This window comes from Meriones unguiculatus, chromosome 1 (genome assembly GCF_030254825.1).
Source record: "Meriones unguiculatus strain TT.TT164.6M chromosome 1, Bangor_MerUng_6.1, whole genome shotgun sequence".
Taxonomy (NCBI): Eukaryota; Metazoa; Chordata; class Mammalia; order Rodentia; family Muridae; genus Meriones; species Meriones unguiculatus.
In genome coordinates, this window is record NC_083349.1 from 41,782,502 (window position 1) to 41,808,943 (window position 26,442).

At 44.6% G+C, this 26,442-nt stretch overlaps 1 protein-coding gene across 3 annotated transcripts in view; it reads left to right on the plus strand.

The window, feature by feature from the left end:
• Positions 1-26,442, plus strand: part of Dock8 (dedicator of cytokinesis 8) — a 203,293-nt gene that overhangs the window by 167,519 nt on the left and 9,332 nt on the right. For all 3 annotated transcript variants that reach the window (XM_021627643.2, XM_060387841.1, XM_021627649.2), the window contains 12 exons: positions 2,712-2,808; positions 4,812-4,946; positions 5,750-5,902; positions 7,526-7,684; positions 8,602-8,702; positions 10,079-10,271; positions 14,877-15,020; positions 16,213-16,344; positions 16,761-16,895; positions 18,141-18,230; positions 21,757-21,993; positions 25,462-25,605. In XM_021627643.2, coding sequence (XP_021483318.1) covers positions 2,712-2,808; positions 4,812-4,946; positions 5,750-5,902; positions 7,526-7,684; positions 8,602-8,702; positions 10,079-10,271; positions 14,877-15,020; positions 16,213-16,344; positions 16,761-16,895; positions 18,141-18,230; positions 21,757-21,993; positions 25,462-25,605 — 1,720 coding nt within the window. The remainder of the gene's footprint in view (positions 1-2,711; positions 2,809-4,811; positions 4,947-5,749; positions 5,903-7,525; positions 7,685-8,601; positions 8,703-10,078; positions 10,272-14,876; positions 15,021-16,212; positions 16,345-16,760; positions 16,896-18,140; positions 18,231-21,756; positions 21,994-25,461; positions 25,606-26,442) is intronic.

The following is a 26,442-nucleotide window of genomic DNA, read 5'->3' on the forward strand; positions in this document are numbered from 1 at the left end:
AAGGTATATTTTAATTTTAACTCTGTTTCTTTTAGAGCAGTAGTTTTTAACTTGGGCTGCACATTCAAAGCACCATGGAAACTTCCAAAGTGGCCACCTTCACAGGGCCTTACACTGCCCTGAACACTCTGTGTAGACAAGGCTGAATATGAACTCGCAAGGTCTGCCTGCCCCTGACTCCGAGTGCTGGGATCGAAGGTGTGCGCCACCACACTCAGCATCAAAGTGCCCAAAGGTGCCCTCTGCCAGTTTGTTCTCAACCTCTAGGTTGGTCAGACTTTAAGGTGACTCGACTGTGCAGACAAGTCTGAGCCACAGTGGTAGACCTCCCAGGGGCAGTGGCATTATCGCATGACAGTGTGAACTACTTAATGAACTATACAACTGAAAATGACTAAGGAGCTGGGCATGCTGGCACACACCTGTAATCCCAGCACTGAAGGCAGAGGCAGGCAGATCGAGGGCAGTCTGGTCTCATCCAGAACAGCCAAGGCTGCACAGAGAACCCTATTTCGGGGGAAGGGGAGTTAAGGAGGTGAGTTTTATGTTATGTGCATTGTATCACATGTTTAAAAGCAAGTTAGGACTATCTGTACTGTCCATTCCAGGAGCCACTAACTACATGTAGTTAGGAAGCTTGAAGTGTGGCTGTTTCATATTGAGATGTAGAATAAATGAAACTGCTTGCAAGATTGAACATTTCAGCAATGATTTTTATATTTGTTGTTTATTAGCAGTACTTTTGATGCATTTATTGGGTTAAATAAAATGTGGTAAAAATTAATATTGGCTGGGTGTGCTGGCACATGCCTTAATTCTAGTACCCAGGGGGCAGAGGCAGGTAGATCTCTGTGAGTTTGAATCCAGCCTGGTCTACATAGTGAGCCTAGAGTTCCAGGCCAGCCACAGGGAGACTTTTCTAAGAAAAAGAAGAGAAAGAAAGGAAAGGGGGAAAAAAAGGAAAGGAAAAAAATAATATCATCAATTTCATTTTACCTTTTGTGTGTGTGTGGCTATCATAAAATATAGAATAATGCATGTGGCCCCTAGCACATTTCTACTGGACAGTGTTGGTCAAAGTGTGTTTTGTGGGGGTGGTGTGGGGGAGTCAGGGGTTTGCTCTTGTGGTTTTGAGACAGGGCTTCATTAGGTAGTCTTGGCTGGCTCCAGAACTCTCTATGTAAACCACACTGGCTTCAACCTCACAGAGATCTACTTGCCCCTACCTCCTGTGTGCTGGGAGTAAGGGCTTACACCACCATGGCCAGCCCTGTTGCTGTAAATTTAAACATATAGGTAAATTAATTTTTAAAACTTGTATATTCCACTTTTTTTATGCATCGATTGTCATTTGGAGAATGATAGGAAGGGTTGTAAAACAGTTAGGACTAAAGAACCTTTCCTAAGTGTGAGATCCGTTAAAAACACCTTTCTGAGCGCTCGGTGTTACTGTTGTTGGATAAGGAAAAAGGAGAACAGCTGTGTGGGTAATCCTGCTCTAAGACGTTTGAACAGCATAATGCTCCAGCGTCTCTGGTAATACCTTAGTCCCTGGGGCATATTGGGAAAGTCGGTTTTTCATACTTCTTCTTAAAACTAAATATCAATGGTAAAACAAATTATAGTAAATACCCTTTTACCTACAGGCAACACACTCCAGCGGATACCCAAAGCTGAATGGTTCCAAACCCTTATGTACTTGTCTATGATACTGTCAGTCAGTCTGGTAACTAAGACAACAACTAGCACGTAGGTAGCATATACAGCATGGATACGCTGGGCAAAGCAGAGATTCACCTGACAGGATGGACTAAGACAGCATGCCACTCAGAACTGCACCAGTGTAGAGCCAATGAAGTGCTTCTTTCGGGAGGCTGTTCTTCAGTTTTCTCATCACAGGACCTCAGATTCTTGTTAGCTATGGATAACTGAACCAGCGAAAGCAAAGCTGTGGAAGGGCAGACCACTCTCTCCCTTCCTGGCTTCATTTGTTTCATGAGGATGGATGGGTTAGAACACAGAATGCACCAGTTCCTTAAAATTGAACCTAAGAGAAATACTCTCTTTTCGGCGATTTCCATTTCCTTCCGGGTAGTATCCAGTCCAATAACATGGAGCAGAATGTTTGCTGCCCGGCCCCAAGGAATGCGAGCCTTGCTTCCCACTGGAGAAGGACAGCCATCTCACCCTTAGCCAAGCAACCTCCTCTTCTCAGGTAGACTTTGAGTAGTAAAGAACTGAATCTCCCCTTCCACAGCAGCATCACTGTTTCCCAGCGTTCACCAAGTTCAAGTCACGTCCTGTCTCTCCAGCATGTTGCAGCTCCCCCTCCTGCCCCCTCTGCCCCCCACAGGCACCCATTCAGATCCAGACTAAGCCCTGAGACTTTAAGCAGCTATATGATAGGCTCACCTAATTGTTATAGCAACCAATAATTAACCTCTCCACCCATTTTGTTATTTTTATAATTGCCATCATTATTGATAACCACAGGGATACAGATGACCTGGAGACTTCACTAGACCATCTTCCCAATCAGACATGAATCTCAGGGAACACCTGCAGTCCTCGGTCACGAGGCCAGCCACTCTGTGCTAATTCATGGTTGACTGTTCTGAAGAATCCTTTGTGACCTGGTGCATTGGTTGTCATCGATGGAACCCAGCCAGGCCAGACTGTGCTTTAATTTGTGACTCCTTTTTGTTTCTCAGAACAAAGGCAGAGTTAGATCAAGAAGCCTTGATCAGCGGCAATCTGGCTACAGAAGCTAATTTAATCATACTTGATATGCTGGAAAACATCATCCAGGTGAGCACAAAACACACCCCATCTAGCCAGCTCATGGATGCACTTCTTGGAATTGGAAAGGGAATTCTTCACTGAAAATTGAGAAAGATGTGAACATGATTGCAGAATGCCTTTATAAAACTAAAGAGGGGGCGTTTGTAATTTACAGAAGTGCCTACCTTGCAGATTCCAGAGATGCCAGACATCCTCTGAGTTCTCCGACTTGCTACTCCCTTGGAAAGAGTTAGGTGTTTGAGGAGCTGATCCTCAAAGTTAACTTGGCCCAAGTATATGCTAGATTTATAAGGGAGACAGAGGGCATTTAGTGCGGCACCTGCAACAGCATGGTAACTCAATTTCTCCTGTGAGTTCCAATTGGAAAATGCACTAGCTAGGATAGGAGTTGCTAATGACATAAGGAAAATTGGGATCCCCCTCTTGGGGTTTTTAGTCTTCATAATAAAAGAACTTAAGGGTGGGTTCAAGTGTAAACTGAAGGACAATTTTATTAGCATTTTTAAGAAAAATTTCTATAGCTGACAAGCTACAGATCACAGCTGCTGCTCAGAGGAGGAGCATGAAGGAGAAAAGGAAAGAAAGCTATTCCATTTAAGCGAGCATAGAGGTTAGAGGTTAGGCACATGACAGATAAGCAGTCACATGGCAGGGAGCCCAGAATGCTGGCAAACCCCAAAGTGTTAGGGAAAAATATGACCAGAAAAGAGAGAAAGAGAAAAATGAGAAGTTATACTTTTCTGAATAAATTAGAAAAGCAGACAGATGTATAAAGCTTTGTGACTTTGACCCAATAAGCCATTGTGGTCGTGGTGGGGATTTGAGGAAGGAAAAGCACACTATCTCATTAAAGGACTAATTATTCTGCCCATCTCTTTAGCACTGCTTAAGTTGAGCCTACCACCCAACGGGTGATCTCTTGGCCAAGTGATTTACAATCTCAGCTAGAATGTTAGGCCTTCATACAACCAGAGATAATATTCTCTTAACCAGAAATTTTCCCTTAATGGGTTTTTATTTCTACTCTAACTTATTGGTTGCAACAGGTTTTTAAAAAAAGTGCTAGGTATGACAAATGGTGTCTCTTTTGGACTCATATTGCTGAAGGACAGTCATTTGAATTTGCTATCACTGCTATAGGAAAGTAATAGTCAGCCCTCCATTGCAATAGCTCCACATCCTCAGACTTAACCCAGAAACCACTGATGGAAAATATTTAGGAATAAAAATACATCTGCACTGAACATGTACATACTTCTTAGTTTCCCATCATTGTTCCCTAAACCACACAGAATAACAGCTGTGGGAATGGTGTTTCTATGTTGTATTAGGTACCAAAATAAGCTGGGAATGACTTGAAGTACATGAGAGCATTGTATTTTACATGCAAATACCACCCCTTTTTACAGGAGGAACCTGAGTATCCAAGGATGACTCAAATATCTTTTGAAAGTTTCTTAACCTTGGTACCCTAAATATTTAGCCTTCACATTGATGGTATCTTTGTACAAGGTATTTCTGAGAGCAATGGACCTGGTACCAAGCCTCAAAATGATTTGTAGTTTCCTAAGAAACTTGAAATATAGAAAATGTTTTTTATTATTCTTCTTGTTAGCCCTTCTGTAGCCAATAAATAGGCTGCCAGTTTAGAAGACATGGCTGCCACCAAGAAGCCCCTTTGCACTTGAAGCCCAAAGTCATCTTTGAAACACCGGCAGGAATCGTGCCTACAAAGAAAGACTATTTCAAAAGCCATGGCCCAGGCTGGAGGCAGATGAACCATAAAACTGGTTTAATATCCCAAATTGAGGACAAATCTCTAGTTCTGAGAAAATGTCATTGGGAGAGAGGCTTTAGGTGCTCGTGATTGTTAATGAATGATGTACATAGCGGCTCACGGAACCCTTAGACCTTCCAGCCGAGAAGAAGGCATAGCAATTCTCCAAGATAGTCAGCAGCAGCCTCGCCTGCCCTCAGCCTTGTTCAGTGATGCTGTTCTTCACCCCCAGGCCAGCTCCGCCCTGGACTGTAAAGACAGCCTGCTGGGAGGTGTCCTGCGAGTCCTGGTGAATTCCCTGAGCTGTGACCAGAGCACCACCTACCTGACTCACTGTTTTGCAACTCTCCGAGCCCTCATTGCCAAGGTAAACACGGGATGCTTGTTTTCTCACTTTTAATTAAGAGTGTGATTCTTGTCGGACGGCATGAAGTAAGAGTCTTCTCCCTAAGGAAGTAGACACAGCGATTCTCAAGAACTCATGGTGGGGAAGCCAAACAGTGGCTCTGATACTTGAAATATGGACCTAACTATAGAAACTAAAAGTGGCCACTCACTGAAAGCCTGTGACATGAGAGCAGAAATAAATCGAGAGACTACAGTTTCTTTCCTTTCATTAATACCTTAAACAGTGAGATTCAGTCCTGTGCCTGATTCTCATTAGTAAAGGTGACCAAAAAAAATGACCATACTAAGATGCTGGCAAATGCCTGGGAAGTATTTCTGATTAGAACTCTGTTAAGATTATTTTTCTCCTCTGTGGGAAATCATAGTGGGTGCCTTCTACATAGGGTCTTGTGAGTTTACAAAGTGGATGTCTGCAGCCCACTGTTACAGTACTTTTCTCTTTCTTAGTCACCAATATTTCCCAAGGAACCCATGAGACACAAATAAGTCCCTCAGCGCTGTGACTCATTCACCAGCGAGCGCAACCTGGCTAACAATGAAGTTAATGACACAGCCCTTACCTCAGCTGTTGACTCACAATTAAGTGGACGTCATCACTTATCTCCATCGTCTGACACATGTAGCCCGTTTTGTTTATGGAGCACTACATTAACCCTTCAGGCTCTCTGCTTGTCCAAACAGACATTCGCATGTTGCAGCAGACAGACAGAGAGCTTGGGAGAGTGTCCAATGATGCCTAATGGCCCCCTGTGCCTCTTGCAGTTTGGAGACCTGCTGTTCGAGGAGGAGATGGAGCAGTGTGCCGACCTGTGTCAGCGAGTGCTACATCACTGCAGCAGCAGCATGGACGTCACGAGGAGCCAAGCCTGCGCCACCCTCTACCTCCTCATGCGGTTCAGTTTCGGAGCCACCAGTGTAAGCACAGGCTAGCCAGGTGGCCCAGAATCCGGAGAGAACATGAATGCAAGGCAGAGGTAGAGGGGAGCTTTGCAGTGTAGCTTTCACTTCTGCCCTGTGAGGAAGACACCAGGGAGTCTGCAGATGGGCACAGCATTTGAGAGTGGAGGCAGGACCACAGGGTGCGGTGCTTCTGTCTGTGACAGGACAGACACAGGGCCAGGTCCAAGATTCAGAAAAGTGTGACCTCTTCTAAAGTCTAAATCAGTACCAGTTCTCAATGGTACTAAGAGAATTTGTGGATAAGAATAGTAAATTATTATTGTCATCTACACCTGGGGTGAGAAAGGATTTGTACCTCTGGCTTCCTGGAGCTCACTATATAGACCAGGCTGACCTGAAACTCACAGAGATCTGTCTGCCTCTGCCTCCCAAGTGCTGGGATTAAAGGTGTGCATCATCAGGCATGGCTTGGACCTGAATTTTAAGTGAAACATAGAATTTGGGAGCTTCAGTTTCATAGCAAACCTTTGCTTTAGTCTGTGTATATTTAAGAATGTATGCTGGGGGGGGGGATTATTTGTTGTCATGTTAGCATCTTTTTAAAAATGTTTTAAAGCTGGGTGCAGACTTAATCCTAGCACTCAGATCTCTGAATTTGAGACCAGCGTAGTCTGCAGAGTAAATTCCAGGACAGCCAGGGCTACCCAGAGAAACCCTCTCTTAGAAACGAGAGAGAGAGAGAGAGAGAGAGAGAGAGAGAGTCAGACAGAGAGACAGAGACACACAGAGAGATTATGTTTTATACTAAACTCTGTAAAAGATCTTTAACCTCAGAAAAGAATGTGCAGACGGAGTGGGGATCAGATAAATGGGCCCAGAGAAGAAATGGGGGCTCCTTGGGGTTTTGTTTTGCTTTTGTCTTATTCTTTGAACTGATTAGCATTGACCCCTCAATGCTAATGACTTACTTTACTACTGAGCTATACCCCTGGCCCTGGTCCTCATGATATGTTAGGGAGAACTGTAGGACATTTAAAAGCCTGTAGGATATGCTCCCTTGGGTGGCTGTGCTTTTCCACAGTCCTGGGAGAAAAGAAGATGCAAAAAGCTACCGCTTACTTCAAATCCAAAAAACTCAGAATTGCTGCCTTAGCAGATCTCTGTGAGCTCAAGCCCAGCCTGGTCTACAGAGCTAGGACAGCCAGTTACACAGTGAAACCCTGGCTCAAAAAGCAAACAAACAAACAACCAAAAAAAAAGTGCTGCCTCGGAAGCTTCTAAGAAGAGACTCTTGGCACCAAAGCATATATCCTGTGACCAACTTTATAACAATATTTCAGTCTTGCAGCATGGCGGCAGCGCAAACAAAATGAAAATTTAAAGGGAGCTTGACAGATTTATGGGAGCATACGATCCATCCAAGCCTTTTCAACAGTAATGTGAATCTTGTGCAGAGTGTAGCTCAGAATTTATTGAGAGAAAAGGAAATGCTTAAGACTGGAATGAAAGGGGGAGCGGGAGGAGGAGGGGAAGACTGGAATGAAAGAAACACTGGGAGAGCTGTTTGTGTCTAGCCCTGGAGCCTCCCATTAATTACTTGCTGACTGTCTCTTGTTTGCTTAATCTTTTCTGATGCAGAATTTTGCAAGAGTAAAGATGCAGGTAACCATGGCACTGGCATCCTTGGTAGGCAAAGCACCAGACTTCAACGAAGAGCACCTGAGAAGATCCTTGAGGACAATTCTGGCCTATTCAGAAGAGGACATGGCTATGCAGACAACTCCTTTTCCCATGCAGGTAGACCCATGAACATACCTTGTCTTCTGTATGACTTTAAGATTAACCAGTAATGAGCATACACATTTGTGGTTTTGCATATAAGATTATATATATATTATACCTGTGATTTGCAGATATTTATAACTTGTCCTGTATTTGCATGTTCTCGGTGCTTAAGAAATACAATACATGCACCATTGTCCTTAACTTCAAGACGCCAAGAGTCTATTTGGAGAGCATAGTCCCAAAACAGTAAGAGCCTACACAAGAAAAGTAGTGACAAATACTGTATAAGACTTCAGAAAGGAAGTACAGGGTTAGATGTGCCACTCCAAAAAGGATGGATGAATGTATAGATAGATAGATAGATAGATAGATAGATAGATAGATAGATAGATAGACAGACAGAGTAAGGGGTGATTAAAGAAGAAACAGTGGTCTGGAAATATGGGAGTGGAGAGGAGTCAAATTCCTAAGAGTAGAATTTAGGGAAGAGGAAAGTAATGAACATGGATGAAAATGGTTTGTGTGTAAGACAGACAAGGAAGGTCCCAATTAAGAAGAGCTTGTAAATGAGATTAGGACTAAAAAGACAGGGCGGACAGTTACACTTCTGTCCTGTTGCAGTGCTCAAGGGAGGTGCGGCCTGTCTGCCTGTAACTCCAGCCCCTAGCCTACTCTGTGGTAGGTTCTCACAACCTGATCACACAGAGCACTAATGTACCAAGTTTAAGCTCAAGGTGCTGAGAGGGAGACAGTGTAAGGATCCTGGGCTGCCTCATGGGTCCCAAGACCATATCACCTGCAGGCCTTGGGGTACACAGATGAAAATGCCCAGAAGACTGTTCTGAATTCCCTTCACCTTGGATCCCTGCCTCTGTCTGAGCAAAGCCTTACCCTGCACGTCACTGTTCGCACTTTTCTTTTTTGCGCAGGTGGAGGAACTTCTCTGCAATCTAAACAGCATTTTATACGATACAGTGAAAATGAGGGAGTTCCAGGAAGACCCAGAGATGCTCATGGACCTCATGTACAGGTAAACTCTCCCGAGCAGATAGAAAGGGCGATGTTACTGGGCATGGTGGTGCACACCTTTGATCCCAGTACTCAGGAGGCAGAGGCAGGTGGAGCTGTGTGAGTTCAAGGTCACACTGGTCTACACAGCAAATTCTAGGACAGCCACGGCTACACAGAGAAACCCTGTCTTGATAAAAAGAAAGGAAAGAAGGAAGGAAGGAAGGAAGGAAGGAAGGAAGGAAGGAAGGAAGGAAAAGGAAAGGCATTATTTGCAAGTCTCAATGGGGTTTCATCTTTTGATTAATTTTTTATTTTATTTCTATGGCTGTTTTGTTGACATATACGCCTGTGCACTATGTGCATATCTGGGGCCCATGGAGGCCAGGAGTGGGCATCAAATCTCCTGGGGCTGTATAAATGGTTACGAGCCACCATGTGGGTGATGGGAATCCAGCCCAGGTCCTCCAGAAGAACAATGAGTGCTCTTGACCCCTGCACCATCTCTAAAGCCCCAGAGGAGCACTTTCTAATGCCATTATCATAGGTAACATGGGTAGAACAGTTTGGGGGTAACATGCAAAAATATATGAACGCTAATGGAGAACTGGAGTTGGTTCATTCATAAATTTTCAGAAAGATCTCCTTCACTTAAAATTCAGTGTTTATTTTAAATATTATCTTCTGTCTAGGCTGAGAGAAAAGAATCACTGTCTGTCATATGAATTGATTCCTACATGCTTGTGTTGCAGTAGGATTCATAATCACAGACCTTTTTGCTTTAGAAGTCACTGTGTACCTTAATCCCTTTGTCTAGTAGTTTTGGGAGAAATTCCTTACAAAAGTAAAAGTACTCTGATCTATCATAAGAGAGATAGTACTTCGTCCTCATTTATAACTTTGAGATAAAAGGAAGGAAATTTCTTGAGATGCATGAAAATGAGCATCATTTTATCAAAAGACTTCTAAGTGTTCTTTCTCAGCATCCAGCACTCCCTACTCACCTAGGATTGAATGAAATGTTTACCTTTTCTCTGATTTTCTGAAATTGTAAATAAAAATATTATGGGGGGGAATAAAGCTTATCAAAAAGGGGTGGGGAGATCCTGGAGAGATGGCTCAGAGGTTAAGAGTGCTGGTTGCTCTTCCAGAGGTCCTAAATTCAATTCCTAGCAACCACATAGTGGCTCACAACCATCGATAATGAGATCTGGTGCCCTCTTCTGGCACACAGGCATACATGCAGGTAGAACACCAGATACATAATAAATAAATAAATCTTAAAAAAAAAAAAAGAAAGAAAGAAAAAGAAGGGAGAAGAAGAAAATCAAAGTGCCTTCCGTGTAAGAGTGGTGCCATTGCAAGGTTACACACGAAACTTTTTCACTCTGTCTTCAGAATTGCCAAGAGCTACCAAGCATCTCCTGACCTGCGGCTGACCTGGCTCCAGAACATGGCAGAGAAACACACCAAGAAGAAGTGCTTCACAGAGGCTGCCATGTGCCTGGTACATGCAGCTGCCTTGGTGGCGGAGTACCTGAGCATGCTGGAGGACCACAGCTACCTGCCTGTGGGCAGCGTCAGTTTTCAGGTGGGACAGGTGCCGCTTTCGTTAGATCAGCACCCAACCGGGAGTGAGGGCTTCCACCTGATGGGCACTGCCACAGTCACCTGAGGTGTTTCTGGACCTTACAAAGGGAGAAACCAAGGCTGTTCCCTCCATTAATATATCTGGTTGCCACAGTTGAAAACTCCTGTGTTAAAGTGTTATCACTGCCTTGTCTAATGGCTTCACCGTCTTTTCAAACATATTCATTACAGAAATGATACTTAGAGTAACAGGAGCTGTGGGAGATACTCAGATCTTTTAGAGATTTGACCATCCCCATAAGCCTGTGAAGCAGGTAGATAAGGAAGATAGTGTTACTTCCATTTCATAGAAACAAGACAGCAATTTTTAAAGATCATTTAAACTCTTTCTGAAGCATTTGTATTTGGCTTATATACTGGCAAGGAGGGAACACTGGTGTAATGACTGCCTCACAGTCCAGTCCCTCGATTCTGTTCCCCGAGTTTGTGGGATTCCACTCTTGTCCAAAATTAAGAAAGAATCAAATTAGCCAGGCGATGGTGGTGCACACCTGTAATTCTAGCACTTGAGAGGCAGAGGTGGGTGGATCTCTGTGAGTTCGAGGCCAGCCTGGTCTACAGAGTGAGCTCTAGGACATCCTGTCTCGGAAAAAAAAAAAAAAAAAAAAAGAATTAAATTGACCTGAGATGGGAAAGAAATGGCTGAATGGATGCTTTCTGAGGCTAACCCGAAAGTTACCCAACAAGGGCAAATTGTACCAGATCTAAAAGCTCAGGCGGACCACCTAATGACCATTTGGATTGCTGTTACTCTGTGGTTTAATGTGCTACATAGAGAGCAGAAAAGTCCCCAACAGAAAGTGTTAGGAGTAGCTTCTCTTAAAGAGATATAGTCTGTAGAGATGACCATACCTGCAGCTTAGGGACACCAGACTACAGGCATGGACCGTCTCCAACCAGACTTAGGAAGCCAGAGACAGGCGTTTGTATTGTTCTTGTTTGACTTTCCCTGGCTTATTGTATGAGAGGCTTTGTTCTCATTATTGTTCTTCAACGTAGTTTTGTGATGCTTTGTAAAGGGGAAAGAAAAGACAATTCTCAGTAGCTTTCCCAGGCTTAGAGAAAAAGACACTGAAACCATCGCTGGTGGAGCCCAGAGCTTCTGGTTTCTAGAAGCCTGTTCATCTGTAAGCTGGGCTTTCTCTCAGGTCATTGCTGTCTCCTTTCCTACAGTCCTCAGCAACAAAAGTATTTGCTCTTTAATTTCATTCTCAACAGATAAATTTTAGTCTCAACTTGGAAATGCTTGTTATAAAAGCCCAGTTAAATTCTCATTTAGAAGCATAAAAGTATTACATCTGATTTTGAGCCAAGTGAATAAGAAAGGTTTTTTTTTTCATGTTTTAAGCACATCTGCTTCATTTAAGCAGATTATTTTAATCACTTACTATTATTGCACTGTTCTAGGACTGTCCCTCCAGCTCCACCAAGACACCGAGACTTGTCCCTTTTTATTGAACTGTCATCCCCTTTTCTTTCTTCATCTACTACACTTATTTCTTACAGACCTTTTATGCCTTTCCCTACTTGCTGTATTTTATTTATTACTTAATGCCTTCAAAATTAATCAGATTTTTACTTTTATGTTTAATAAGCCTACTTTATCCTTATTCTATTTAGAATTTGGTTGACTTTCTTATTCTAATAGACAGGTGCCAAAGTGAGATAAAATGTCAGAATCCCTGGGGAAGTCTACATTATCCTTCCATGGGAGTGTACAGATCTATCTTTTCATGTATCTTCATTCATTCCTTCTTGTTTGCTTTGTTTTATGGTGTTGTTGTTGCTATTTGAAACAAGGTCTCATGATGTAGCCGTGGCCAGCCTGGTGTTTGATAGGTAACCCAGGATAGCCTCAAATTCACAGAGACCTGCCTGCCTAATGCCACTCAAGTTCTGGAATTAAAGGCACGTGCCACCACGTGTAGCTGTCCATTTCTTCTTTTACAGAATATTCACTGGACATTGATCCTGTCCACGTGAACTTTATATTCTAACCAGAGATATCATATAACTAACTGTTCCATTCCTTGTTTTATAACAACTAATAATAAATAGAATTACAAAGGAATTAGAATTATAAAGATGCTGTGAGCATGTGTAGTGTGGCCCAGATGGGGTCGGGGGAACGATGGAGATTGCGAGAGGGAAGGTGGAAGGAACTGTGAAGTGTGAGGGCTTCTTAACATGCAGAATGTGAAGAGCCAGATGTTTCTGGATACATAGGCCATGCTGGTGCCTATGGGAGAATTCTTACTTCTCTCTCTACGAAGTCAGTTTGGAAGTCACTTTCAAAGTCAGTGCTTGAAAGTGAGTGAAACCAAGCCCACATTAACCTAAGGTGACATGGAATTTATCAGCCTCTATGGGGAAATCAGCCCTCAGTAGTACTTGCCAGTCTAGGCCTAGGGAACCAAACTCATCCGACCAAGGTGTTGTCACCAGCTCCTGTCCTAGTCCTCTGTGGTGTGGGCATCATTCTTCATAGGAAGAATTTCTACACTAATGATGCTGGATTAAGATTCAAGAAATCTCTCCTTTCTACAAGTTGCAGAGAAAGTCTCAGGGCATGTTACTGGTCAGAACCAGTTAAGTCATTTGTTTATCCCTGAGCCAATCAGTCATAATGCTGACTAGGTCATGTGTTTATCCAATCATACTGGTCAAAGTAGTAAGATGGTCTGTTTATCTATGCCAGAGTCACAGGTCACCCTGAACATTGCCAGTGTTTTTCTAAAACGAACTGGGAATATTTTATGTGACAGAAGAATGAAGGGATTCAGACAGTGTTAGTAACAGTTATGTTCTGCTAATGGCTTTTTCTCTTCCCTCCCTTCCTTCGTTCCTCCCTCACCCTCTTTCTTTCTTTGACTGGTCTTGAACTCACAAGGATCCATCTGCCTCTGTGAATTTTACCTCCCAAGTGCTGGGATTTTAGGCTTGGGCCACCATGCCTGGCTCTACTGCTGATTTCTTAAATATTCTGCTTTGGTTTTTTAATTTCACTGTACTCCAATAAATTAAGCCTTTGGGAAAGACTTGTAAAGTGGAGATAATATTCAGGAGAAATAACTGGGAAGGCACTGAGGTCCAAGCCACTGAGATCATTGGAATTCTATCCCTGGAGTGCAAACAATACTGATCTCACAAACAGATACAATGTGTGCTTCAATACTGCTGTCACTTTTGCCTCTCTCGCTCTGAAGCCAGGAATGTCAGCCCAGCATCTTTTTCCCTATGACTTACCGCTGCTGAGCTGCCCAGCTCATACCTATTCCTGCACAGGTAGAAAATCCACATAGAGCTCCAGTAGTACTGGTGTCCTAAGTGATTAGATCCTTTGAGCTGTATTTCTTGTCCCTTCTATCGGTGCATTGTAGTAATCCAGATTGGAAAGACTGGTCACAGAGGACTTTGAAAAGCCATTTTGTGTTCATAGTTCCAAAATAACTATGTACGGATAGGTTATGGGGTCTGCCTCTTTATGGATTCCTAAAGGTGATTCCCTTGATCTTGTCAGCCAAGTCAGAAGGCAGACAACGTTTATTTCATGAAGTGCATCTGAGCAATTGGTAGTGGCTGGCTGGAGCACTATGCTGAGAGTTTTGAGGTATATCTGACTTCCAGGGAACAGAGTGTTATTGTTGAGTTATGCCTGCTGTGTGCAGCTCCTGTGTGCAGCTCCTACACAGTGGAGGTTTCCCATTTCTTCTCTACACCATACTCACTCCTCCACAGCTGTAAGCCAAGAACGGCCCTTGGCCTATCAGAAGTATTAACATCACTGCCAAGACCAGAGCTTGGATGAGGCAAGCAGGATATGTGTAACAGAAAATGTAAAGAGAAACTCACCGTCACTGTCAGCCCAGTCCCGAGTCAGCAGTTTCAAGATCCTGAACATGAGTGCTTCCTGAAGCTTTGTGCCCTGGGTTTCCCATTGGAGCCTCTCAGCTCCAGACATTCTGTTCCCTGTTAAGAGCTTCTCATGTCCAGAGTTTATATAAAGGAAAAGCACATAGAAACAAAAGGAGAGTGCAGCCTCCGAGCTCATGAAAGCAGCCTTGAGAAGACACTCTCAATCATTACTTTCATATGTAATGTTATGGTTATTTAGCCCAAGGTCAAGACAACACAAGCAGCATGCTTCATCAGATCTCCCCAAAGCCAAAAGTTCACACAGCTGGCAAAACAGGAATCCATTTTCTGCTCACCAGACTTGCCCTTTAAAAATCTAAGACTCTCTTTATTTGTCCGTTAGGGTTATCTCACTAACAGTAAGGTTGTTTCAGCTAAGCTGTTGTTACAGTAAAGAGTCCTTTCTAGAAAGTTCCTTTATGATTGAAAATTATGGAGTTTGATGACAAGTTTGCTCAGTGTGACCTTTCAGAATGAATGGCTCATGTGGATGGAATCAGAGGCTCACTGTAGCCAGGGTCTGGCGAAGGTCGTAGGGCATAGCGTCTTCATCCTCCAATCTGTCTGGGGTTGGTGGTCTCTTATTTGTCATGTCCTCCGTTCTCTGGGCTCACATTGGGTTCTCTTCCAGAATATCTCTTCCAATGTACTTGAAGAGTCTGCGGTCTCTGACGATACCTTGTCTCCTGATGAGGATGGCGTGTGCTCTGGCCGGTACTTCACCGAGAGTGGTCTGGTGGGCCTCCTGGAGCAGGCTGCAGAGCTCTTCAGCACGGTCAGTGCCTAAAGGGCTCAGACAGCCCTTCCTCCACTCACAGGGCCATGTAAGACAGGGCGGGGCCAGGCCCAGCGATGACTTCCATGTCCACAGCTGCATCGGCTCTCCAAGGGAGGAGAGAAAGCCTTTTATCGTGGAGTTACTCTTATTTCCACTGAGTGCTCATTGGCCAGGAGCAGTTTCACGGTGTTATTTCCATTTAAGCCACAGAGAGGTGAGACAGCTCGCCCCAGGTTACACAATGAGAGATGACTGTGGCACATTCTCACTCCCTCATTTTCTCACTCAATAGGGGAGGAACCACTGCGGTATTCATGGGATCCATGACATCTTCCCTCTGATACTAAACTGATCTTCAAGACCATATAGACCAGTGCAGCTCAGAGAGATGGGACAGCAGAAGCCACAGAGCCATCCCTTAGCACAATCTGGGTCTGACTCCTAGGAAGAGAAAAAGCATAGAAAGCCTACTGCAGTTCAAGTCGAAGGGAGAAGCCACTCCTGCATTTCCATATTTAACATTGTCCTCCCCTCCCACCCAGTGAAGCCAAGTGAATTTAATACTCTATTTACCTGATCCCATTCTGTTCTTCTCCCTATATTACATTTTTATTTTCTACTCTTTGCCTCCAAAGTTCCTCCTTACACTTTCTCTGTAGTCAAGCTATTGTGTTCATTGACTTTATTTTCCTATCTTTGTTTTCTATTTTAAAGATCAGGGGGAAAAAAGTTCTTTAATTTTTAGCTACAAAAACTAGATTACTACATTTTTCCCATATACATATCACTGTACGTTTTCCATAGTCACACACACATATACACACACGCGCACACACACACCACCCATATAACTTTATTTTCTGAAATCTTAAAAAAATCAATTGTTTAGAATCCCATAAGCTCCCTTGAGGCTCTGCGTTTGGCCAGAGGAGAACCTCTGATAAGCTCAAAAGGCATAAGCCCATGTCTCCAAGCCCCTTAATGCCTCCCCAGTTTTCAGTTGGTGACAGGTGCCTCAGTAGTTAGTATCACCATATAGGACCACTTAGCAGTGTGCCTGGTCTCCAAAGATGGAGACAGGCATGGGTCCCGTAAAGCACGGAGACGCCCTCCCTTACGCTGTCTGCATAATTAAGTCCAGTTCCTCTCCTGAAATTCCCAGCGCATTAAATAGTCTCCTCCTTCCCAGGGAGGCTTGTACGAGACGGTTAATGAAGTCTACAAGCTGGTCATCCCCATCCTGGAAGCACATAGAGATTTCCGGAAGCTGACCTCTACTCACGACAAGCTGCAGAAGGCCTTTGACAACATCATCAGTAAGGTAGGCGGGGGTGAGCCTGGCCCATCCAGGTTCTGTTACCTACTGTCAGGTCGCCCTGCACTAGTGATGCGCCACTATCTCCCTGGCTCCAGATTCCCCCTGAGCTCATCATTGCTGTAACTCTCCATCAGACAAGGAAGGGCCGGCAGCACAGTGCGGCAGGTTGGGTTGCTTTAGAGCTAGGAAATGTGAGAATTTTACCGATTGAGTTAAATGAAGCCCCAGAGGTCTCTCGTGGAATTTATTTTGTATTGTTTCTGTGGTTTGTTATGTGAATACTAAATCTGCTTAACAGCCAGGTTTCTCTTAATGTCAGCTGTGGGAATGAAAGGTTTGCAGCCCAATAACCAGTCCTCTTAGCCCAGACGATCACTGGCAGCAACACAGCTAAAGAGAACTCTCTTCTCCTGTGACAGGACCACAAGAGGATGTTTGGAACTTACTTCCGAGTTGGTTTCTATGGATCCAAATTTGGGGATTTGGAGGAGCAGGAATTTGTGTACAAGGAGCCCGCAATTACAAAGCTTCCTGAGATCTCACACAGACTAGAGGTGAGAAAGTGATACTGTGTGCTTGACCTTGTACATTCCCCCAAAACAAGGTAGAATATGTCACCCATATAAAAAAAGTGCTCATTGCTGACCTCTGTAAAAATTTTCTACCTTGAATTTGTAGTATGAAGGTAGTAGGCAAGATTGTGAATACCATGAGATTTGAGCATTTTTCTCTTGAATGCTATGTGTGTTTTACAAAGCTTAAAACTTAAATCTTGACTAGTGATTTTCAAGACTGTATAAAATTCAGTCAGCATCCAGGCTTACTTACAGCCCCTTCCACACATCACCCGTATGTACCAACAGGCATTGGCATGTTGCTTTTTTACCTGAAGGTTTTCATCTCGATTTTGAACCAATCTGACCAAATTACAGACTCATTCTCTCCACCCCCCAATGGAGAATGAGGGTCATCTCCAAATAACATATCCCACTCACATACAAAGCAACTGAAAGTAGCTACAGCCAACCCCAGCTCCAGCCTGGCAGCTACACTAAGAAGCAGAAAACAGTAGTAAATTCTCAAAGAACAAAGCAAAGGAACAAAGCATAGCGAAAAGTCGGGAAAACACAAGCAGAAAATGAGAGGAACAAACCTAAGAGCCTTCTCTGGCTGAGACACCAGGGGCCTGTGAAGAGCTGACTTCTAACCAACAACCCCTGCTTATGCTGCCGTGCTATCACTTTGGCTGTGTCCCCACTTAAAGCTTAAAAACGTGTGTTGTCCAGTTGTTCCTTGTACTGTTCAGTCCTGCCAAATAAGGCAAGAGGACTCAACACTGAGAGGCTGTGGCCTAGTCAGGGTGGGCAGCTTGCCCAAGTCATTCACTGCATGACAAAGAAAACTAACCATTGGCCCCGGTTCTTAACCCCCTAGTTCTGTGTCCTCTGCTTAAAATTAGAAGCATGTTTCTTGTCTCCATGCCATGTTATGGGGAACCTGGCAACCTACAAATTTCCAGGGTACAAAATGCAAGAAGTAAACAGGGCCCTACCCATGGAGCCGCCCCCAGAATAAGATGAGGTTGGCTGAATTTGAGATCATGCATCTGTACTGTGGGGACGCATAAGTACCTGAGTGTGCTGAACTTCCTTATACTTTTATTTCCGTCTCAGGAAGTGCTTACATTTGCTTCTTAGCTCGGAGGGACCATCAATAATCAACAAATCCTGCCTTGTGCTCGTTCCAAAGAATCGCATGCTTTCGAAATGAACCTTATATCCTGAACCTCTCTTCCCTAGGGATTTTATGGCCAGTGTTTTGGTGCAGAGTTTGTGGAAGTGATAAAAGACTCAGCTCCCGTGGATAAAACCAAGTTGGATCCTAACAAGGTATGGAGAGAATACAGTAAAAAACAGACATCAGACTCTACCCTGAAAGTGCAAAATAACAGTGTGGGTCTGGACTCTCCCAGTCCTTCCAGTGCAACCTGGTTTAATTTAGTTTAGTTTAGTCTAGTTTAGTTTAGTTTAGTTAGTAGTGAGTGGGTTGTATGCTCATGTATGCAGGTGCACTCTCCTACACATGCCCACATGTGGAAGCTACAGGTTAGCATCACAAGAGCCTTATTTTTTTCTGCCTGCAGTTGCCCGCTTGGCCAGTAAGCAGAAGGATCTACCTGTCTCTACCCCCCCCCAGTACCCCTTGCACCAGGGATGCACATGTGCAGTACAGAACCACACTTGGCTTTTTTGTGGGTGCAGGGGACCTGAATTCAGGTTTTCATGCCTACACAGAAAGTAATTTACCCGGAGGCATTCCCTCAGCCCGTTTAGATTTTTTGAGACATGTTCTTGCTATGTAGCTCAGGCTGGCTACACACCAGCTGTATGTTTATTTAAATCATTTCTTGTCATCCTCCTACAGCCCTTAGAAGTAGCTTTGGCTGTTTCTATTTTATAGATAAGAAAGTTGAATCTTAGAACAATTGAACAACTTTCCAAGATGATCCTAACGGCAGAGCCGATACTCTAACGAGTTCCAATTCCCACCCACATTCTTCTTAATCATTACGGCTCATTAGTGCATTTCTGTAAATGTTTAAACTTTCTCCTTAAATTACATCTTAAAATCCCAACTTCTGGGGCCTGGAGACACCTCTCAGCAGTTAAAGCAGTTCAGCAGTTAAGAGCACTTTCTGCTATCCCAAAGGAGCCAAGTTTGGTTCCCCTCACCCATATCAGGAGGCGCACAATAGTCTGTAACTCCAGATGTGTGGTATCCAGCTCCTTACTCTGGCCTCCAGGGATGCATGCACACATGTGGAAAATACAAACACACACAATGTGTGTGTGTGTGTGTGTGTGTGTGTGTGTGTGTGTGAAAATACAACAGCGTCTGCCCGACAGTACGTAGTGGCATCATTCTTTAGGTTGCAGGCATTCCTTCTGTCCACGTGCAGGATTGCTGTGGTAATGGAGGAAGGATGAGGAGCATAGGCTGCAGTTTTCTCACTTCCATCCCACCCTGAGCTGATAGCGCTGTGCAGTTCTGATGCTGACAGTTCCCATGTAGCATGGGACTTTACAAGTTCAAGACTGCCCTTGTTTCAAACATGAGCCTTAGTTGGGGCTCCCGCACTTCTCAGACCACCCACACTTCTAGCTGGCTACACATTTGGGAGTTCTCATGACACCTAGATAATTCACCAGGATGAGCTCAGGGACTGAGAGCAGTACCGCAGTTCTGACTGTGGCTTTACAGTAATGGATACACAGAGTGCACGGTCAGGGGGAAGGGCAGGTTCTGTGCCCTCTCCATGTGAGTCCCTGAGTTCGGGCTTCCAGAATTGCAGAAAGATGATCCTGATAGGGAGGAGTTGGCCAAATACGAGCTTTTCTACATTTGTCAGAACACTCACTTGAGAGACATTCCCCAGCAGAGGCTTGAAAGCAGTCATGATAAGCCCTGAACAGAAATGTTTGGAGTCCTTGGAAGATAGGACTGGCTGTATGCCCACAGTGATCTGAGCACAGCCCAAGTGATCTTCCCAACACCAGGCCCTTTCCCATCTTAAAATTCCCAGGGTAGGTTGTGAGTTTGGAATAAGAATACTAACCCAGAATCACACCCAGATTTCATTATTCTAAAGATGATTTACAGTGTGAGGTCAGTAACCCACCCTTCTTCCTCTCTGGGTGGGTGTCCCAGCCTGCATTGACTGCTCCTTTTAATTCCTCTTCCTTGTGTTTTTAAAGAACCCTTCTTTATTAATAAGCACCCTCCCTCTCTCTCTTTCTTTTTCTCTCTTCTCTCTCTGTCTCTGTCTCTCTCTCTCTCTTTCTCTCTCTTTCTCTCTCTTTCTCTCTCTCTCTGTAATTCACTGGTGTGTAGTTTGATGCATTTTGATACATGCACATAAACCACTACCTTTACAGTCAAGGTTCAAAACCATCCTGTCACTCTGAAGCGTTTCCCCAGTCTCTTTTGTACCACTCTCTACTTTCACTCAGCCCTTGGTGGTCACCAAGCTGAGCTGTATTCTCCAAATCTGTGTAGCTTGGCCTTTCTGGAGGGTGTATCTGTGGAAACATGCAACCCTTTGAAGCTTGCCTCTCAGCATACCTCATCTATGATTCACCGCGTTGAAATAGTTCCTTCCTTTTCATGCTGAGTAGTGTATTCATCATGTTGATGGGCCACACTTTGCTTATTCTCTCCACTGCAGGGACATCTGGGCACCTTCTCGTTGTTTAATGTGAACAGTGTTGCTCTAGCTCAGTGGTCCTCAGCTTTCCCAGTGCTGCCACCCTTTAATACAGTTGTGGTGTCCCCCGAGCACAAGCACAAAATTATTTATGTTGCTACTTAATAATTGTAAGCCTACCACTGTTAGGAGTCATAATATAACTATCTGATATGCAGGATCTGAGGCACGACCCCTGTGAAAGGGCCATTCGAACACACACACACACACACACACACACACACACACACACACACACGGGTCAGGCCCCACAGGTTGAGAACCAGTGCTCTATACCATAGCCCACTTAGGGCTGATTACTGCTTTTCAGGTCTCTTAGTATTATGTGACTTTCCTGAGGAGTCTGTTTCTGTTCACTTCATATAGAGAGGATAACAACAGATCAAAGACAGGATTCTGTCCAAGTCTAACCTGGTGAATCAGCAAGTTTATTACTGTTATTACAGAGCATGGGTACTCAACAGTCAGCTCCACTGCCAGGAAATCCTCTACACAGTTTACAGGCAGCTGCCCCTCCAAGGAAACTGCTCCCCTTCTGCAAAGGGTCAGGGGAGTGGGGGAGTGGCAAGCAGTGGAGGAGGAGTGGGCATGGGCATGGAAAGGGCCTCCATGGCCTACCCTCCTCCTTCATGCGGATGATCCCAGCTGCTCTGCATCAAGACAGCAATAAGTACAGCCAGTCTAAGACCCACACAAACACTTGGGTACACGTGTGGGCGTAGGCTTCTTGTGTGGGTCTCATTTAGCTGCATAGGGCGCTTTGGCTGATAGAGTAGTCGTGCATTCCTGGTGCTCATTTTAACATTCCAGCTGCTCCGTCCTAGCAAACACATCCTAGCAGGTCCTCATCATGGAAACTCAGCAAAGGAAGAGCTGCCTCCTTGGAACAGCAGTTGGGTGATGACTTTGCTGTGCCAGAGGGGGCAGCAGATGGACCTGACTCTTCCCCTAAACCTGTTCCTTTCCACAGCCTCAAGGGCCTCTCTGCCTGGGGTGCAGCATTCTGAATTGTGGCCTGAGGAGTGTGGCATTGGTGGTTTTCCAGACTGGAAAGCAGTGTTGAGCTCTGTCCCAGCATGCCCTTCCAAGGCGCCATGCATCTCTTTGGCTGAATGGCTTATCTCTTCCCTTCTCCTCACCTCTTCCCCCAGGCCTACATACAGATCACTTTTGTGGAGCCTTACTTTGATGAGTATGAGATGAAAGACAGGGTGACCTACTTCGAGAAGAATTTCAACCTTCGGAGGTTCATGTACACCACCCCCTTCACCCTGGAGGGGAGGCCTCGGGGAGAGCTGCACGAGCAACATCGCAGGAACACAGTGCTCACCACCATGCACGCCTTCCCCTACATCAAGACCAGGATCCGCGTCATCCAGAAAGAGGAGGTAATGCACCCTGACAGAGTGGCCACCTCTGAAAATGTGGGCCTGGGTGATCTTCCAGACCCACACACCAGCTCTACCTCATGAGGCAGAAGGGAAACTTGAAGAAATAAAAGAAAGGAAGGGAAGAAAGTGAGGAGAAGGGCTGGACTCAGGGACACACGCCTTTAATACCAGCACTGAGGAGACAGGGCAGGTGGATGGCCATGGGTTCAAGGCCAGCCATAGCTACCTAACAAGTTCCAAGCCAACCAGGACTATATAATAAGACCCAACAAGCCTGCAGCAGACCTGGGAGTGCATGCTATAATCCCAACATCCCAGAGGCTGAGACAGGAGCATGTTGAGTTTGAGAGATCCTGGGGCAAGTCTAAGGCAACCTAAACTATTAGGCAAGATCCTGTCTGAATAAACCAAGGGCTGGAGATGTAGCTTAGCGGTAGGCATCCGTCTAGCCTGCACACAGATATCCATGAAATACTATCCCGAAGCTCTTCTTTGACTCTCCTGGGGCCAACTGCTCCCATTCAGTTATTTATACCTTCCAAAACAAGTATTTCATATTAAATATTTAGCTCTTTAAAGTTATTTCTATATTTAATTACAGTGTTTCCATTTTAATTATAAATTTACATGTTTATACAATTGTCCCTTCATATTCTTAGGCTTCTGTATCCATGGAATCAACTAACTATGAATGAAGGGAAATTTTACATTTATAAAGAATTTGTATGAATTTTTCTCCTTGTCATTTTCCCTTTAAAGGATATAGACAAGACCTCACTTATAGATAAACTCTCCTGAGCAGATAGAAAGGGAACTGTTGCCAGGCGTGGTGGTGCATACCTTCTATCCCAGAACTTAGGAGGCAGAGGCAGGTGGATATCTTGAGTTTGAAGCCAGCCTGGTCTACAGAGTTCCAGGACAGCCAGGGCTACACAGAGAAACCCTGTCTCAAAAACAAACACAAAGAATCTGGTAAAGCAACTGTCTACACAGGCTTTGCCACTACACCGTAGAGTGTCTTCACTGCTGTGACCGAATACCTGATGGAAACAACTAGGGGAAGATGCTTTGTAGCTCACAGTTTCTGAGGTCCTGTCCATTGTGGTGAAGCAGGCATGGCAGAGCTGTTCAGGACACATTACAGTGACCAGGAAGGGTCCAAGTTAAAACACAGCCTCGAGGTTATGCTCCCATGGCCCTCCATCACCCAGCGGGGCCCCATCGTCTACACATCATACCGTGCCTCCTATCATCAGTTGGCTGAGAGTTTCATCCAGTTGTTATGTCAGAGGTTTCTGTTGGAGACCAGGCCCCAGGACATGATGCTATGGTTCTATTTCATATTAAAAAATCTGAGCATCCTCAGATTTCAGTACAGTTAGAGAGAATGGCTCCCAGAACCAACTTTCTCTGGAGAGATGAATGCCTGTACTTAAATTTTAAATATTTTATCCAGTGTTTTTCTCCAGGTACTGAATTCAGGGTCTCATGCCTGAACTACACCCATCCTTCTGTAGAAAAATAAAAACAAAAGTACCCAAAGGCCTGAAGGCGCTTCAGGCACTGTCATATTGTAAATTACTAGAGAGGGAGTCACAGACAAGCTGCCCCCTGAGCTGGTGCCTTATGTGGGAAGGGCACAGATGCAGCCAGGGCACCAACCTACTTCTGGCACCAGATTCCTCCTGTGGCTGTGCATGAGGTACTTGGCTCCTACTTCTTAATAAAAACATTGGCAAGAAAGACCTTACGTACTTTGGAAGACTTTAGCCCATTTTAATAGAGTCTACCGAGAAGATCTCTCAAACCACAGAATTATGTATAACACAAACATTCCATTTCTCCTTAAAATCCTTACATGTTAACTTAGATTCCAGCCCTTTATACTGGACCGTAGCCTTCTCTGATTCATGACTTGTCTGGTCTCAACTCATCATTGTCTTTCCTATATAAACCACACCCAGTTTTCAGTTTGTTGTCTGTGTTGCGGAATGAGGCCTTAAAAATCTTGTTAACTGACGTGTGAGCAGTTGGCTTCTGGATCTTGGCAAGCCTAGCCCACAGCTTCTCCTAAGTTGTCTTGCACATACCTAATATGACAGGAATTTTTATAGCAACTCACTTTCATGACATCTTGCCCAGGCATTCCGCTTGCTCTTCATAGAAACAGCTCTTTCTTTCCACACCCTTAGTTCATCAGTTATAAGTAATTCATTAAAATAACAAGAATAGCAGGCCCAATCAAGTCAGTGAGCAAGGCGAGGACTTGCAACCATTCTCTTCATGGGCAGGAGCTGCATGGGCTGACTGGCTGGAGAGCAGCCAACTACACCACCGTTGAGTGACGCAGCTTCCTCAGGGAGGAGGATTCACAAAGGATAGAGGAGCCTGCCCTGGCGACTGCCAATACAAAAGTGTTTAGAAGGCATCCCGTGTGGTGCTTACTGTTTTGGACTTTTAAACACTAACGTATTCTAGACACAATACAGAGGTACATTGTCTATAAAAGCGTCCTTAGAGCTGTATGCAGTTCCCTAGAATTACTGCATGGTTTTCATTGCCCGGGCTATGTAACAAAGTGCCCCAGACTGGATGGTGTAAAGAACAGAAACATATTGTCTCAGGGTTAAAGTTCTAACAGTTCTAGAGGCTGGGAGGTTCAAGTTCAGGGGACTGGCTGGCTGGTTCCTGTGAGGGCTGAGGGAGTCTGTCCCAGGCCTGTCTCCTGGCCTCATTGAAGGACATCTCCTAGTGTCATACCATTTGTCCTATATCCACATCTGTGTCCGTATTTCCTCATCTCCTAAGGACATCAATTATATGACTTTAGGTCTGCCCTAATAAACTCAGTTTAGTTTGGCTACCTTCTGAGCTCCTGGAGATTATGGCTTTAATGTGTGAACTTGGGGAAAACACGAGTTGACCTGTCACATTCAGGAAGGACCCCAAACCAGAACTTAGCAACTAGATCAGTCATGTAGAAACTGTCTTCACTAGGGGTCACCATCAGGGTGTGGTGGAACAGGCACAAATGATGCCCAAAGCTTATGTGATGCTGGGAAAGAAAACCTTGGCTGCTGCACTTCCCCCTTTCAACATGTTCAATAAAAATGAAACCTAACCGTGTGGAAAGAACTCGGGCTTTGAATATATAATTACGACCAAATTTGTACCTTTAATACTTACTACATTTTGTGTTACTTGCTTGATCTTACCAGTTTCCCTTTTACTATAAAGTGGAAATGACAGCTGAATTTAAACACGCGTACGGGTACTGAGCATGTAGGTACCCAAGAAATGTGACGCCTATCTCTCTACACAACCTGTTCAGATTATTCCGAAGTATCCTGGAAATTTCTCCTTAGCTGCTTCTTCAAATCCAGGCGGCCTTCCTGACAGAGCTCCAGGTTTGCCAGGGACTGTGAGGGAGGCCATGACCTCACTATAGTGTTGTCTTCTCTTCAGTTTGTTTTGACTCCAATTGAAGTTGCCATTGAAGATATGAAGAAGAAGACGCTGCAGTTAGCAGTGGCCACTCACCAGGAGCCCCCTGATGCAAAGATGCTGCAGATGGTACTGCAAGGCTCTGTGGGAGCCACTGTGAATCAGGTAAGCAGGGCCGCTGATGGCAGCTTGGCCAGGACTTAATCTTCTGTTCATGAGGTCTGCACCCTTCTTAGGAGCTGATGAGGAGTCAGTCCACATGCAGTCCACATGCAGTAAGGAAATACTAGAAAGGAGTGAGTGGACTGTATTTAAGGAATACCATTTTCTCAGAGTCTCCAATTTGGGACCAGAGCTGGCAGTGTGACCCGGGACTAGAGTCCTGTTGAGAACTGCCTTGTGTCTAGTATACAGAGCTATATGCAGAGCTTTGGACTAATATAAGGATGTGTGTATGCAGATAAGAAAAGGCCCAAACCTTCTGTCTTCTTTATTAGGTACCAGGTATTCCCAGCATAGCAAGGGCCTTACCAGCCAGGGTTGACCTGGGGCTAGGGTCTCAGGTCACTCTGAGAAGATTGGTGTTTTCATTCCCATTATAACCATCACACCTGAGTTCGGCATGGAGCTAAGCCTGTCTCTGATGGAGAGATGTACAAGCCTAGTTAGTACTTTTTGTCTAGTGGGCCCCTTGATGTTGGCTCTTCACACCGCCACACCCAAAGACTCAACAACCATTGTCCTTCCCAGCCTGCATCTTCTCTATCTGAGGATCCTCTGCAGGAGTTCTAAGTCCAATCAAAATCAAGGGCTCAGAGATAGCAGACAGGAGAAAGACTGTTGTATGTCCAAGACTAGAAAAACATTAGGATGCCTTTGCTTGTGTGAGTCCCCATCCTATGAAGACAATAGAAACCATTTACTGTCAGGACCACAGGCCACAGACGGCCTGTCAATTTCCCAGGCTAAAACCAGGGCTTACACAGAATTGTTTCTTCCACC